Below are 16,393 nucleotides of genomic sequence, written 5' to 3' on the forward strand. Positions count from 1 at the left end.
AGGTGAACTATAAATCCCAGTAACTGCAGACTGTGGCCAAGAAATCAGAAGACGCTTACTTCTTGGGAGGAGAGCAATGTCCAGTCTTGATAAAATAGTAAAGAGCAGAGACATCAGACTGGCAACAAAGATCCGCCTAGTCAAAGCCATGGTATTCCCTGTAGTCACCTACGGATGTGAGAGCTGGACCTTAGGGAAGGCTGAGCGAAGGAGGATAGATGCTTTTGAGCTGTGGTGTTGGAGGAAAGTTCTGAGAGTGCCTTGGACTGCGAGAAGATCCAACCAGTCCATCCGCCAGGAAATAAAGCCCGGCTGCTCACTGGAGGGAAAGATACTAGAGACAAAGTTGAAGTACTTTGGCCACATCATGAGGAGACAGCAAAGCCTAGAGAAGACAATTATGCTGGGGAAAGTGGAAGGCAAAAGGAAGAGGGGCCGACCAAGGGCAAGATGGATGGATGGCATCCTTGAAGTGACTGGACTGACCTTGAAGGAGCTGGGAGTCGACAGGGAACTCTGGCGTGGGCTGGTCCATGAGGTCATGAAGAGTCAGAGACGACTGAACGAATGAACAACAACAAATCCCAAATGTCAAGGTCTGTTTCCTCCAAACTCTGTGTTCATATTTGGGCATATGGAATATTTGTGTCAAGTTTGGTCCAGATCCATCATTGTTTGAGTCTACAGTGCTCTATGGATGTGGGTGAACTATAATTCCCAAACTCAAGGTCAATGTCCACCAAACCCTTCCAGTTATTTCTGTTGGTCATGGGAGCCCTGTGTGCTAAGTTTGGCCCAATTCCATCATTGGTGGGGTTCAGAATGCTCTTTGATTGTAGGTGAACTATAAATCCCAGCAACAATAATTCCCAAATGACAAAATCAATTTTTTTGAGTGGAGGACATACATTGGGTTGTTAGGTGTCTTGTGTCCAAATTTGGTGTCAATTCCCCCAGTGGTTTTTGAGTTCTGATGGTATCACAAACGAACATTACATTATATATAATAGAAACGCCGTGCTATCCGCGCCCCCCCCCCCCCCCCCCGTTGAAGAGCCGGGCGCTGACCTTTCCGCTTCTCGGGTGGGCCTGGGAATGGCCGCGAGCGAGCGCGCGCGCCGCACAATGGCCAGGTAATTGGAGCCGCGCGGCCTTGGTGGGCGGGGCCGCCCTGTTCCCGGAGCTCCGTGCGCGAGCGAGGAACGCACTGCCGCGGCTCCCCCTCCCCTTCGAAGCCCAGAGTGCGCTCGTTGACTTCCCAGCCTCGATGTAGACGCGCGTGCTTGTTGGGAAGCACGTAAGTCCTGTCTGACTGGAACTTCTGTCCACAAGTGTGCATTATTATTGAAGTCGTCGCCCTAATACACCGCGTACTCTGAGGAAACAGGGCTTTTATAGGACTGGCGCAAATAATGGTCGCTTTTTTTCTTTGGTTAGGAACTTGAGAAAGTCAGGAGCGACCTGCATAATGGTTGCTAAGCCCCTGCGACACCTGTGAAAGGGCCGAAGGGTGCCTGTTGCTGAGGCGTTCATCTCGTTCCAGCCTGTTTCCTCAAGCTGAGAAAGAAAACACCTTCTTGGGGAGGCATAAATATTGTATCGTGCCCCGGCCAGAGAAGCAGCCAAGAAGGAAGGAGGCGCCGCCGCCGTGGGCTCAAGGGAGGGCCGGGTGGTGAGGCGAGGGAGGCGGCGCCTGTGCTTATTGCTGGCGCTCCGGCCCTCCTCGGGCCCAAGGAGGGACCGTGAATGGAGGAGAGCGGCCAGGACCTGCTGCCAGGATCGAAATAGGCTGCGGGGGCGCGAGGGGAGGCGCGCGCGTGCGCGGTCGGTCCGTCGGTGCCAAAGGAACTCCGTCTCGCGCCCACTGGACTTGGACCAAGCCCCGTCCCTCCGTCGCAACTTCATTCAGAAGCAACGCTGAGGAGTAGGAGAAGCCATGGAGACGACGGGGCTTCAGCGCGGCGGGTAAGGAAACAACAAGGAAGGCCCTATTGGGGGAGGGGGGGGGTCTTGGCGTCGGACGCTTGAGAAAAGTGCGCCTTTTGCTTTTGTGGTAACTTCGAAGGTTTGAGAACTAACTCCCCCTCCCCCCCCCTTTTTAATTTCTCTTCTCACGACTGAAAGGAAGGGGGGGGGGAGAAGGAGGAGGGGGGGCGCCCCCGGGTTCGCTCCTGTTGCGCCCGGCTCGCCTCCTCCTCCTCCTCCTTCCCCGCCTCTTCAGCTGTTGACAGCCGGGAGGAGCCGAAGCCCAGCCGGCAGCTGAAGGAAGGGGCGAAGGGCGAAGAGCGAAGGCAGGCTCGTCTAGCAGTGGCAGGTGGGAATGAGGGAGAGAGAGAGAACGGGGCGGGGAGCATCCTGGAGGGACTCCCTTGATGCCAAAGGGCGGGGAGCACGGCACGGGCAGTTTCTCAAGTCGTTCCTGACACGACCAAAAAAAAAAAGGGGGGGGGGTAGGCCACGGGAAATTCTGGGCACCACAATTCAAGAGAGATATTGACAAGCTGGAATGTGTCCAGAGGAGGGCGACTAAAATGATCAAGGGTCTGGAGAACAAGCCCTATGAGGAGCGGCTTAAGGAGCTGGGCATGTTTAGCCTGAAGAAGAGAAGGCTGAGAGGAGATATGATAGCCATGTATAAATATGTGAGAGGGAGTCACAGGAAGGAGGGAGCAAGCTTGTTTTCTGCTTCCTTGAGACTAGGACGTGGAACAATGGCTTCAAACTGCAAGAGAGGAGATTCCGCCTGAACATGAGGAAGAATTTCTTGACTGTGAGAGCCGTTCAGCAGTGGAACTCTCTGCCCCGGAGTGTGGTGGAGGCTCCTATTTTGGAAGATTTTAAACAGAGGCTGGATGGCCATCTGTCAGGGGTGCTTTGAATACAGGGGGTTGGACTGGATGGCCCATGAAGTCTCTTCCAACTCTATGATTCTACGATTCTACAATTCTACGACCAAGGACACAGGCCACGGGAAAGTGCCCAGAGATGCCACATTCTGGGCACTCCTCACTGAATCGAGGAGGGCTACTTTTGACATGGAAGTATTCAAGCCCCTACCCAAGGGTTTGACTGGTTTAGGATTCAAACCACCCCCTCCCCCAAAACCCCCAAACAAACCTCCCCTAAATCCCCATGCCAAGTCTATGAGAAGCAAACATTAGAGTCCCTCCAGAACCTCATGCAATCATTTTGATCATTCATACTATCATTACCTACCTTTCTACCAATTTACATTGCAGTATCTGCAATAGCCGATCAAGTTGGCCTACCTGCAACCGGCAGGCAAAGCCTAAGACACAGAGTTGGGAGAGGGGCATTTGACCTTTATCATCATCATCATCATCATCATCATCATCATCATCATTTAATAACGTATTAATCGCCCTCCATCCGAGAATGCTCTAGGCGATTTACAGATAAATTATAAAAGATAAAATGCATACATACAAAAATTAAAAATCAACAGAGATCGAATGCTCTAGTAAAAAGCCAGGTCTTAAGTGTGAGAGTAAAAGGCCCTAAGTCACGCATGGCTCTCATATAGGGTGGCAAGGAATTCCATAAGGCAGGGGCAGAAATAGAAAAAGCCCTGCGTCTGGTCCTTTCCAAGTGCACTTCTCTAGGACCCGGTATATGGAGTAAGTCATGTTGGGATGGTCGTTGCGACCTCCGATGAGGGGAGAAGGAGAGGCAGTCCCTAAGGTACGATGGACCCTGGCCATAAAGAGTTTTAAAGGTCAGAACTAGCATCTTATACAGGCCACGGTACTCAGTTGGAAGCCAATGTAAATGTTGCAGCACTGGTGTTATATGGCATTTCATGGGCGTTCTTGTGAGTAACCTGGCTGCCGCATTCTGAACAATACAACGCTTTCGGGTCGTAGACATCAAAAGGCCCACATACAGGGCGTTACAATAGTCCAGCCTAGACGTGACCGTGGCATGGATGACAGTTGCCAGAGCCTCATCAGATAGGTAGGGTGCCAATTGCCTCACTTGTCGTAGATGGAAAAACTTATTGTAGGTGAAAACTGTGGAAACTGGTGTCCACCACTGGTTCATCTAATCCAGTGTTTCTCAGCCTTCCTAATTCTGCAATCCCTTAATACAGTTCATAGAATCATAGAATCCTAGAGTTGGAAGAGACCTCATGGGCCATCCAGTCCAACCCCCTGCCAAGAAGCAGGAATATTGCATTAAAATCATCCCTGACAGGTGGCCATCCAGACTCTGTTTAAAAGCTTCCAAAGAAGGAGCCTCCACCACACTCTGGGGCAGAGAGTTCCACTGTTGAACGGCTCTCACAGTCAGGAAGTTCTTCCTCATGTTCAGATGGAATCTCCTCTCTTGTAGTTTGAAGCCATTGTTCCGCATCCTAATCTCCATGGAAGCAGTAAATAACCTTGCTCCCTCCTTCCTGTGGCTTCCTCTCACGTATTTATACATGGCTATCATATCTCCTCTCAGCCTTCTCTTCTTCAGGCTAAACATTCCCAGCTCCTTAAGCCGCTCCTCATAGGGCTTGTTCTCCAGACCCTTGATCATTTTAGTCGCCCTCTTCTGGACACATTCCAGCTTGTCAATATCTCTCTTGAATTGTGGTGCCCAGAATTGGACACAATATTCCAGGTGTGGTCTAACCAAAGCAGAATAGAGGGGTAGCATTACTTCCCTAGATCTAGACACTATGCTCCTATTGATGCAGGCCAAAATCCCATTGGCTTTTTTTGCCGCCACATCACATTGTTGTCCACGAAGACTCCAAGATCTTTTTCACATGTACTGCTCTCGAGTAAGGCGTCCCCCATGATGCAAGAGGGCGGGGAGCACGGCAAGGGCAGTTTCTCAAGTCGTTCCTGACATGACCAAAAAAAAAAAAAGAAAAGAAAGAAAGGGGCCCAGGCCACGGGAAAGTGCCCAGAGATGCCACGTTGTGCTTCCTGGTTATTATTATTATTATTATTATTATTATTAACTTTATTTATACCCCGCAAAATCTCCCGAAAGACTCGATGCGGCTTACAAAGGCCAAGGTCGCCAACAATAACAACATACAAATATAACAGTAAAACTCGTAAGCAAATAATAAAACATCAAGCAAAAACAATAAAACACTAAAAACAATGACACAATGACACATTTAAAACCTAAAGGCCAGGCCAAATGTAATGGACAGAATTTAAAAGTGCTGAACTTTACAGGAGGTATATAGAGGTTTTTTGGAGGTAGGTACAATGTGCAGACAATCCTGGTCTCTAAGGTGCATTTGGGACATGATGCCAGGAGTTTCCTAATCTGGAAAGGCACACTAGAACAGCCAGGTCTCCAGGCTCTTCCTAAAGATTGCCAAAGTTGGGGCTTGCCTGATGTCCTTGGGGAGAGAGTTCCAGAGTCGGGGGGCCACCACAGAGAAGGCCCTGTCCCTTGTCCCCACCAGACGCGCTTGCGACGCAGGTGGGATTGTGAGCATGGCCTCTCCAGATGACTGAAGGGAACGCGCTTTGGAGGTGCTTTGGAGGACAAAGTGCTATGAGTGCTTTGTAAAGTGCTTTGTAAAGTGCTTTGGAGGACAAAGTGCTATGAGATCATTATTCCGGGAAGGCACACTGGAACAGACACGTCTTCAAGACTGCCAGAGTTGGGGCCTGTCTGATGTCTTTAGGAAGTGAGTTCCAGAGTCGAGGGGCCACCACAGAAAAGGCCCTCTCTCTCGTCCCCACCACTCGTGCCTGCGAAGCTGGTGGGATCGAGAGCAGGGCCTCTCCGGATGATCAAAGTGATCATGTGGGTTTGTATACAGAGATGCGGTCACGCAGGTAGGCGGGTCCCAAACCGTTCAGGGCTTTGTAGGTAAGAACCTGCACCTTGAATTGGGTCCGGTAGATGAATGGCAGCCAGTGGAGATCCTTCAACAGAAGGGATGACCACTCCCTGTAAGGAGCCCCAGTTAACAACCTGGCTGCCGCCCGTTGGATCAAGGGCAGCCCCACGTAGAGTACATTGCAGTAATCCAGTCCAGAGGTGACTAAGGCAATTATGATTATTCATATTATCATTACCTACCTTTCTGACGAGCGGTTTGCCGCAGGGTTTTGTCCTGGGCCCAGTCCTGTTCAACATTTTTATTAATGACTTAGATCAGAGGCCCTCCAAGGTCATTTATCCAGCCCTTGCTCAGGGTCAGCCTAAGTCTGAAACGACTTGGAAGCACATAACAACAACAACAACAACAACAACAACAACAATCCTATCTCACTCTTCCCATTGAAATACTAATAATTTTATATTTGTTAAAATTGTTCTTCATTTTAATTATTGTATTGTTTTTAAGTGTTTTTTTGCACTACAAATAAGATATGTGCAGTGTGTATAGAAATTCATTCATGTTTTTTTCAAATTATAATCCGGCCCTCCAACAGTTTGAGGGACTGTGACCTGGCCCTCTGTTTAAAAAGCTTGGGGACCTCTGATTAGACGAAGGGTTAGAAGGCATGATCATCAAGTTTGCAGATGACACCAAATTGGGAGGAATAGCCAATACTCCAGAGGACAGGAGCAGAATTCAAAACGATCTTAACAGATTAGAGAGATGGACCAAAACTAACAAAATGAAGTTCAACAGGGACAAATGCAAGATACTCCACTTAGGCAGAAAAAAATGAAATGCAAAGATACAGAATGGAGGATGCCTAGCTCGAGAGCAGTACATGTGAAAAAGATCCTGGAGTCCTCGTGGACAACAAGTTAAACATGAGCCAACAATGTGATGTAGCCAGATGGCCATCTGTCAGGGGTGCTTTGAATGCAATATTCCTGCTTCTTGGCAGGGGGTTGGACTGGATGGCCCATAAGGTCTCTTCCAACTCTATGATTCTATGAGTCTACGATTCTACGACCAAGGGCACAGGCCACGGGAAAGTGCCCAGAGATGTCACATTGTGCTCACTGAACCGAGGAGGGCTACTTTTGACATGGAAGTAGTCAAGCCCCTAGCCAAGGGTTTGACTGGTTTAGGATTCAAACCACTCCCCCCCCCCCCAAAAAAAAACTCCAATCACACCTGGTTAGCTCATAAATTTTAACTGGTTAACCAAATTCCCATGTCAAGTCTACGATAAGCAAAAATTAGAGTTCCTTCAGAACTGCAAGCACAAATTTCAATTATTCACATTATTATTACCTGCCTTTCTACCAATTTACATTACAATAGCTGCAGTGGCCGATCAAGTTGGCCTACCCGCAGCTGGCAGGCAAAGCCTAAGGCACAGGGTTGGGAGAGGGGCATTTGATCTTTATTGTAGGTGAAAACTGAGGATACTGTAGAAACTGTGGTGTCCACCACTGGTTCATCTAATCCAGTGTTTCTCAGCCTTCCTTATTCTGCAACCCCTTAATAGAGTTCCTCATGTTGTGGTGACCCCCAATCAGAAAATTATTTTTGTTGCTACTTCATAGCTGTAATTTTTCTACTGGTAGGAATTGTAATGTAAATATCTGATATGTAGGATGTATTTTCATTCACTTGACCACATTTGGCACAAATACCCAATACACCAAAATGTGAATACTGGTAGGGTTGGCGGGAAAGTTTGATTTTGTCATTTGGGAGTTGTAGTTCCGCTTTGAGTTCCCCTAGGGGTGAGAAAAGCGGTATATAAATACTGTAAATAAATAAATAATAAATAGTTGCTGGGATTTATAGTTCACCTACAATCAAAGAGGATTCTGAACTCCACAAATGATGGACTTGAACCAAACTTGGCAACAGAATTCCCATGACCAACAGAAAATACTGGAAGTGTTGGTGGGCACTGACCTTGAGTTTTGGATTTGTAGTTCACCTATATCCAGAGAGCAGTGTGGACTCAAACAATGATGGATCTGGACCAAACTTGGCACGAATACTCAATATGCCCAAATGTGAATACTGGTGTAGTTTGGGGAAAATAGATCTTGACATTTGGGAGTTGTAGTTGCTGGGTTTTATAGTTCACCCACAATCAAAGAGCATTCTGAACCCCACCAAGGATAGAATTGGGCCCACACAGACCCCTTCCCACACAAAACCCCTATCACCAACAGAAAATACTGGTCCTGACTCCCAGGTTGAGAAATGCTGATCTAATCCAAGCCCTGCCAAAGAAACAATGGAATAGGAGCAAAGACTATTTATTTTTTCGTTTGTTTACAGCCGGCATCCTCAAATGGCGGCCTTCCAGCTGTTTTGGCCTCCAACTCCCAGAATTCGTGAGCATTGAACAAGCTGGCTAGGGCTTCTGGGAGTTGGAAGCCTAAACAGCTGGAGGGCTGAGGATGCCTGGTTTATGGCATTTCTATCCCACCTTTCTCAACCCTGGAGGGGACTCAAGGTGACTTTGCACACTGGCAAGTATTCAGTGCCTTAAAACAACATACAATTAAAAGTGCATTTAAAATAGAATTATACAATATATTAAAACAATTAAAACATGAAAAACAATACCTTCACAATTAATCATGTAATCCACAAGCATAATCCAGGCCATTCCAATAGTCATTGCATCTCATTCCATATCTATCTATTGCACAAGTTCTCCAAAGCCACGTTTTCACTCTCTTATGGAAGGTCAGGAGGGAGGGGGCTGATCTAATATTCCTGGGGAGGGAGTTCCACAGTCGGGGGTGGGGGGTGGGGGCACCACTGAGAAGCCACTTATCTTGTTAGACCTTGGACTTTATATGAGTAAGATTGTATCTGATGACCAAGTGAAAGCTCAATTAGTTCAAAATCCACAGACTCCATTTTTTTATCTCGTCAGAAGCAAATTGAGGATACAGTTATCATGTATGAAAAAACCACAAACAAAGTTAAAAACTTGGCATTATGCTAAATGTCCTTGGGTCAGAAGCTGGCCACTCTGAGTCCTTCTAGTATCGCTATAAGAGAAGGTCCTCCATTGTGCATGTGGCAGGGCTCAGACTGCATTGTAGTAAATGGTCTGTGGTTTGCTCTTCTCCACACTCGCATATCATGGACTCTACTTTGTAGCCCCATTTCTTAAGGTTGGCCCTGCATTTCGTGGTGCAGGGCTACTTTGTAGTCTCATTTCTTAAGGTTGGCCCTGCATCTCGTGGTGTTCAGTGCCTTCCAAATCGCCCAGGCGTCTTTCACACAGCTGAATAAAATCTCACATTTTCTGCTTTGAACTAGAATACATAGCAGTATGACTCAGATAACCCAGTTCAAAGCAGATATTGTGGATTATCTTCTTTGATATTCTGGGTTATATGGCTGTGTGGAAGGGCCCCCAGTCTTCTGTGTGCCCAGGAGGGAATTTCTAATCAGGTATCAGCCACTGATTCAGGTTCCTGGTTTTAGCCTGCCACTTTTGGACTCTCGCTTGCTGAGGTGTTTCAGCCAATGTCTTTGTAGATCTGTTTCTTGATTTTAGACGTTGCCATGCTGGATGATATCCGAATAGGAGATGGCCCAGAGATATCAGTGCCCTCGTCCTTTCATTATTGGCTGCTACTTCCCGGTGAATATCAGGTGGTGCAATACAGGCTAAACAGTATAATTTCTCCAGAGGTATTGGGCGTAGACATCCTGTGATAATGTGGCATGTCTAATTAAAAGCCACATCCACTGTTTTAATGTGGTGAGATGTATTCCATGCTGTGCAGGCATACAGTATTTAGCAGCAGAGTAGCAAAGCACAACAGATGTCTTGACTGTATCTATTGTGATTCTCAGGTTGTGCCAGTCAGCTTTCGTAGTAAGAATTATATGAAATAAGAATTATATGACATGGGATGAGAGCAGAAGGGTTTTAGAGATGATTAGGTGGTGCATGCCACCCCCCCCCCCCCCCCCAAAAAAAAGCTTGGTCTAATGGGCACAAATGGAATTAACGTATTTTTACTGATTGTAAGGTGCAGTTTTCCCATTTAAAGAGGCTTCAAAAGCAAGGTGTGCCTTACAATCAATTTGTCAGTTTAAAAAAATGCCCAGACTTTGCCAATGGCATGACATGTTCTGGCGGAAAACCCACCTCCACCTCACTCTCACGAGTCCATTTCTGAACAAAGTGGCACACTTTGCCAGTATGTTGCTACTGTTTCGGAGCAAGGTTTTGTTGTATCTTTGAAAGTTGAGCTGTACAGGCAAAGTCCCCAGGTTACGAACCAGATAGGTTCTGTAGGTTTGTTCTTAAGCTGAATATGTATGTACTGTATATTGGAACAGGTACTTTAAAAAAAATGAACTCCAGCCAAAAATATATATTTTAAATTTTGGATAGCATAGGGAAGTGTCAACACCTCTATAACATATGTTTTGCTGCCTGTGCCCTTGTTTATTTATTTATTTACCTTACTTATATACCGCTGTTCTCAGCCCGAAGGCGACTCACAGCGGTTCACAACAAATACGAACAGCAAAAATTCAGTGCTACAGTATAGAAACAGTTAACAACCTAACACATCACACAATTAATAAACTGTTACTACAATACCCATTCACTGTCGTCTCGTCATCAAAAACATGTTCCAGATTCGTCATCCATTGTTCCATTCCAGTGTTCATTAACCAATAATTGCACTAATTATTGGAACTCCTGTTCAAACAGCCAGGTCTTCACCTTTTTGCGGAATACCATTAGAGATGGTGCTAGTCTAATGTCCGTAGGAAGGGCGTTCCACAGCCGAGGAGCCACCACCGAGAAGGCCCTATCTCTCGTCCCCGCCAGCCGAGCTTGAGAAGCAGGCGGGATCGAGAGCAGGGTCTCCCTGGAAGATCTCAAAGTCCTGGTGGGTTCAGAAGATTTCACGTAATTTTCTGTCTCTGTAAGAATTGGATTTTGAAAAATTGGGGTTGTTGTGGAAACAAAGATTGGCGACACCGTTTCCCTATGATTACTCATCCAGGAGTCAATTTCACTTCCTTGGGTAGATTTCTCTCACTGGGGTAGTTTATTCACCTTATTGCACCTCCAAATGTCAAAAAGATTGCACTAGGAAGGTACATTTAAACAAAAATTATTGAGTATGCAGAAAAACATAGCAGTAGAGCTGTGAATATTTTTTCATAAGTGAGGTAAATGGAGAAAGGCTCACAATTACACATTTTAATGCAAAGTCTCAACCAAGTGGTTTATAGCAGCACTTCTTAAACTTTTACACTCACAACTCCTTTTGGCCTGAGAAATGTTCATGTGGCCTCTAATATATAGGTATATAAAATAGGTATGAAAATAAAACATTTACTAAAAACAAATCAGCATTTGCCAGACTTGCTAAACAGGCTTATTTTCTTTTTTATGAAGTACAGCTGAAGCATCCTTTGCAATATCCACTGTAAACACTGCATAACAGATTTATGTAAATATCCAAAACTGCCAGTAGGTGATGTACAGAAAATGTTTACCATTGCCAATTTTTTGGGACTCCAACATGGAGCTACGGGGACCCCATTTGGGGTTAATATTTATTTATTTACTATATTTATATACCGCCCTTCTCAGCCCGCATGCGACTCAGGGCGGACTCAAGTTTTAAGAAGCCGATCTTTACAGGACCTAAGAAAGGAAGATTTCCATAAGTCAACGAAGGTGTGATAAGTTTTGTACTACAGGCATTCACAAAAGGGTACCTTTGGAAGATGGCCATACAGCTCAAAAAACTTACAGCAACCCAGTGATTCCATCCATGAAAGCCTTCGACAACACATTACCTCAAATAGACAATCCATGCAATTAAAAGTGATACAAATCTCCAAGTCCTTCAGAATAGATGAAACAATTTCTAAAAGCAGTTGGTGTGACAGACTCATGTGTTGTGGCAGATTATCATTAAGCCGTTGAATGTCTATTAGGGCTGGGCGGTTTCGTTTCGTAATTTGTTAAAAATTCGTTATTTTTTTTATAACGAAGCGATAACGAACCATTCAGAAGCAACTAAAAAACCGAAACGAATTTTTAAATTCATTTCGTAATTGTTTCGAATTCGCTTTGTATTTGTTTCGTTATCGTTTTGAAATCGTTTCGTTATAATTTCCGCATGTCTGGGGCAAGTTTTACAGTTGTTCTTTGTTTAATCAGTGAAAAAAAATTATAAATATCACACCAACAGTCAACAACAGAGGGAGAGGGAAGCTTCAGAAGTTCCCCCTATCCCATTTGGAGGTTTTTTAGCGTATTGCGCGGTCGCGTCCGCCATTAACGAATCGATTCGTAATTGTTTCGTTATTGTTTCGTAATTGTTTCGTTATTGTTTTGTAATTTACGAAATTTCGTAAATATCTAACTTTTTAAAAGAAAAATTTCGGAATTCTTTTAAAAATCGAAACGCAAAAACCCCCAAAAAACGAATCGATTTTAGAAACAATTTTTTCCGTTGTTACCCAGGCCTAATGTCTATCTATCAAATTCATGCAGACTTTCAAGAGAAGCTGATTAACTTTCAGCAGAATTAAGGAGAAAAAGGACATATGAGTTCAATCATATTGGAAATGCTGATGAAACTCAGATCTTTGATTTTCCTCGCAATACACTGTCAATGCTAAAGGCAATGAAAAGCATTGCTGATGGTTCAAAGTTGTCACTGTATTTAATTTTAAATTGAAAAAATATACTCAAGAATGTGTATCCATCAAGTATCTGTTGAGAAATGGATGGCTGATAGCAGAGCTTATGGAAGATGGATGAAATGTTGTGTGGGATAGATGTCCTTGAAGTCTTCTTAGCTTACCTAGCATGCTATTATTTCATGTGTTTTGTGGGCATTTGTCCAACCAGGTCAAAAATAAAATCACGCAAAAAGATGATGACTTGGTTGTGATTCCTGGTAGCATGATTACCCAACTGCAGCTGCTTGATATTTCAGTAAGCAAACCATTTAAGGATTTCTTGAAAAAGAAATGTGAATCATGGTTGTCACCCTCCTGAAAAATAAAGGTGGTGCCCGTATCAAAATTAGAAGAATGGGTATATAGCTTGGAAGCTAATCCTAGAAAGAATAATGCAGCTGTGTATTGTCGAAGACTTTTATGGCTGGAATCACTCAGTTCTTGTGGGTTTTTTCGGGCTATATGGCCATGTTCTAGAGGCATTTCTCCTGACGTTTCGCCTGCATCTATGGCAAGCATCCTCAGAGGTAGTGAGGTCTGTTGGAACTGGGAAAAAGGTTTATATATCTGTGATATATAAACCCTTTTCCCAGTTCCAACAGACCTCACTACCTCTGAGGATGCTTGCCATAGATGCAGGCGAAACGTCAGGAGAAATGCCAATAGTGCAGCAGTCCTTAAAAATATTTCATGACAAATTTAAGGAGCTGGACAGGGACAGTATGGATGGCAGTTGTGAACTGGACATAAATGTAAACAAGCTGTAGAACCAAGAGTGTATTACTCCTCACATTCTCTGGATAATATTTCTTCAAGTGAGCAATGTTTGTCATGTAGCTGAGGCCAGACCTGTTTAGACTGATACATTTTGAACAGTTACACTTTATTTCACAATTTTAAAATATCTATTTTTAAAAGACATAAGTTGAAATGTCACATCTCACCCCCTTTTTCAATGAAAACTATGTGCTTGTAATACTATGAGGGAGAAGGAGTATTATTTTTAGTCAGACATGTTTGTTACATACCTTTGGGACTTTAAACTGTAGTTCAATCTAGAGTTGCAACACTTGCAAATAAAGGAAGTAGTGTGGTTTTTAAATTTCAATGGAAGAAAGAAAGTACTGTAGTGGAATTGTGGTTTCTATGGGCATGGATAGAAAACAATATATTTATTATTCTGAAATAGAAGAGATGAAAGCCGCTGTTCCAACCATATGTACATAGAACAGGAATTGCTCTGAACATAGATATTTATTTCTGAATAGCCATATACTGTATAGGATTACACTGTAGACTGATATGTGTGAGTAGATCTAGTTTTGGAACACATACGCTGCATCTAATTTTCCTTGCTTCAATAGAAACACTCCATGCGGTAGTTTTAAAAAAGAGAAGGCTTCTCCCTTGTTCTTCCCGTTGACTCTGGTGTTAATGATATTTGCTGTTAGTTATATTGTCCAGGTTTTTCTTTAGCTGTAAGGCATAGCATATTTAACTTTGATACCAAATTATGAATAATAAGTTAATTAATAAATAACTATATTTGGAGCTAACCTGCTCAAGTAATGTTGGGAGTTATCAGTGTTGTTTCATTTGTTTCTTTGCTCAATGTTTAAACATACATTATTCTCTTTAATGCAGTTTTCACTTAATGTTTAAGCTATTTCTTTGTTCTGATTCCCCTCCCCATTCCTCATTAAGATACAAAATCTAATCTAAATGTTTTTTATTTCAATAACATTTATACTTGAAGTTATTCTCTCCAAGTGAGGATGTTCGCCTTGAAACTATTCACATTTAAATTGCTTTTAATGAAGTCTTAGCTTGGGAGTTAGTCTTGTGTATCTTTCAGAAGATCTCAAATTCAAATATCATTTTTTGGATGGGATGAGTAGGAAGTAATATTTTGAATTGTATGTGCTAAATTTGGTTGTGGTACAACTCCCTTATGCCATGGATTCAATATTCATGGTTTCACCTATCCACACTCTAAAAATAATACCTTCCTCAACTGTTTGTGAGCCTGCAGTGTGATTTTGAGGTATGCTTTCAGGCCAAGTATAATCAATATATTGCACTGCATTGTAGCATCATTCATTTTTATTTTATTTCTGTGTGCTGCCTCCAGTTTAATTCTTGAATAGAAGTTATGAAACTTCCAATTTTATAGGTTCTTGATAATCTCTTTGCAAGTGTTAAGGGCATAAGATGTCTTTTCTTCTCCCATTCTTCAAGGGACATAAGTATTAGTATTCCCTGGAATATATTTTTTATTTGTCGTGTCAGGGCAACCAGTCAATTATATTACATTTCTAACAGAACAAAGCAAGCAAACAAACAAACAGACAAAATACAAAATTTGTGAGTTTGCTAGTTGATTAAATGTCCTTTGACCAGTATCTAGCCACTTAGAGCGCTTCGGGTGTTGCTGCAAGAAGGTCCTCCATTGTACATGTGGCAGGGCTCAGGTTGCATTCAGCAGGTGGTCAGTGGTTTGCTCCTCTCCACACTCGCATGTTGTGGATTCCACTTTGTAGCCCCATTTTTGAAGGTTGACTCTGCATCTTGTGGTGCCAGAACGCAGTCTGTTCAGCGCCTTCCAAGTCGCCCAGTCCTCTGTGTGCCCAGGGGGGAGTCTCACATTTGGTATCAGCCATTGGTTGAGGTTCTGGGTTTGAGCCTGCCACTTTTGGACTCTCGCTTGCTGAGGTGTTCCAGCAAGTGTCTCTGTAGATCTTAGAAAACTATTTCTAGATTTAAGTTGTTGACGTGCTGGCTGATACCTAAACAGGGGATGAGCTGGAGATGTCTCTGCCTTGGTCCTTTCACTATTGGCTGCTACTTCCCGGCGGATGTCAGGTGGTGCAATACCGGCTAAGCAGTGTAATTTCTCCAGTGGTGTAGGGCGCAGACACCCAGTGATAATGCGGCATGTCTTATTAAAAGCCACATCCACTGTTTTAGTGTGGTGAGATGTGTTCCACACTGGGCATGCATATTCAGCAACAGAGTAGCACGGCACAAGGGCAGATGTCTTCATTGTATCTGATTGTGATCCCCAGGTTGTGCCAGTCAGCTTTCGTATGATATTGTTTCTAGCACCCACTTTTTGCTTGATCTTCATGCAGTGCTTCTTGTAGGTAAGAGCACGGTCCAGAGTTCCCTGGAATGATATGGTGGTGGGACTGATTTCTTTCAAACTGTTGATATTCAAGATTTTATGCTGTTACTTTCCTCCTACTACACAAGCAATACGAGTTTTTAAAAGGTTCTCAAAGATTTGGGAGTTTTAGTGCATAGTTTTCTTAGTTTTACATGATGATTTGAATAGCAAGATGTTGGATTGCTTCCAGCTTTTCTAGTAATTGTATCATGCTCCTCTACAACACAGGAGGGCATATATAATTAGTAAATTCACTATATGTGTTTGTGCACATGTCTGCAACTTCAAGAGCTTGTTGAATTAAGGCAACCCAATAAATTTCATAGGGTTTTTCTAGGAAAATAATATTGAGAAGTGGATTTGTCAGTTCCTTCCTCTGAAATATAGCTTGCAGCACCTGTTATTTGTTGGTGACCTCCCTCCAAATACTAGTAAGAGTTGATCCCACTTAGCTTCTAAGATCAGATCCGATTCCTTTTGAGCATTTACAAAATCTGTTGACAAAAATGTGAATACTAGAAAGCATCCAATGGAATTCACAAAGGAAAAGGAGACACATATTAAGGTGCTAATAAGATATTACTTGTTTTCTAAAATTATGTTCATATACTCAAATTATGTAG

At 43.7% G+C, this 16,393-nt stretch overlaps 1 protein-coding gene across 5 annotated transcripts in view; it reads left to right on the forward strand.

Annotated features, from left to right (window-relative positions):
• Positions 1-1,214: 1,214 nt before the first annotated feature.
• COBL (cordon-bleu WH2 repeat protein) overlaps positions 1,215-16,393 on the forward strand; it is a 111,485-nt gene continuing 96,306 nt past the window's right edge. For 3 of the 5 annotated variants that reach the window (XM_060781510.2, XM_060781514.2, XM_060781513.2), the window contains exon 1: positions 1,216-1,965. In XM_060781510.2, the coding sequence (XP_060637493.2) occupies positions 1,937-1,965 (29 nt within the window). In that variant the 5' untranslated portion in view covers positions 1,216-1,936. Of the gene's footprint in view, positions 1,966-2,224; positions 2,315-16,393 lie in introns of those variants that run through there. The other 2 variants (XM_060781511.2, XM_060781512.2) reach the window with 2 other exon arrangements.

The sequence above is a fragment of the Anolis sagrei genome, chromosome 6 (genome assembly GCF_037176765.1).
Source record: "Anolis sagrei isolate rAnoSag1 chromosome 6, rAnoSag1.mat, whole genome shotgun sequence".
Classification (NCBI taxonomy): Eukaryota; Metazoa; Chordata; class Lepidosauria; order Squamata; family Dactyloidae; genus Anolis; species Anolis sagrei.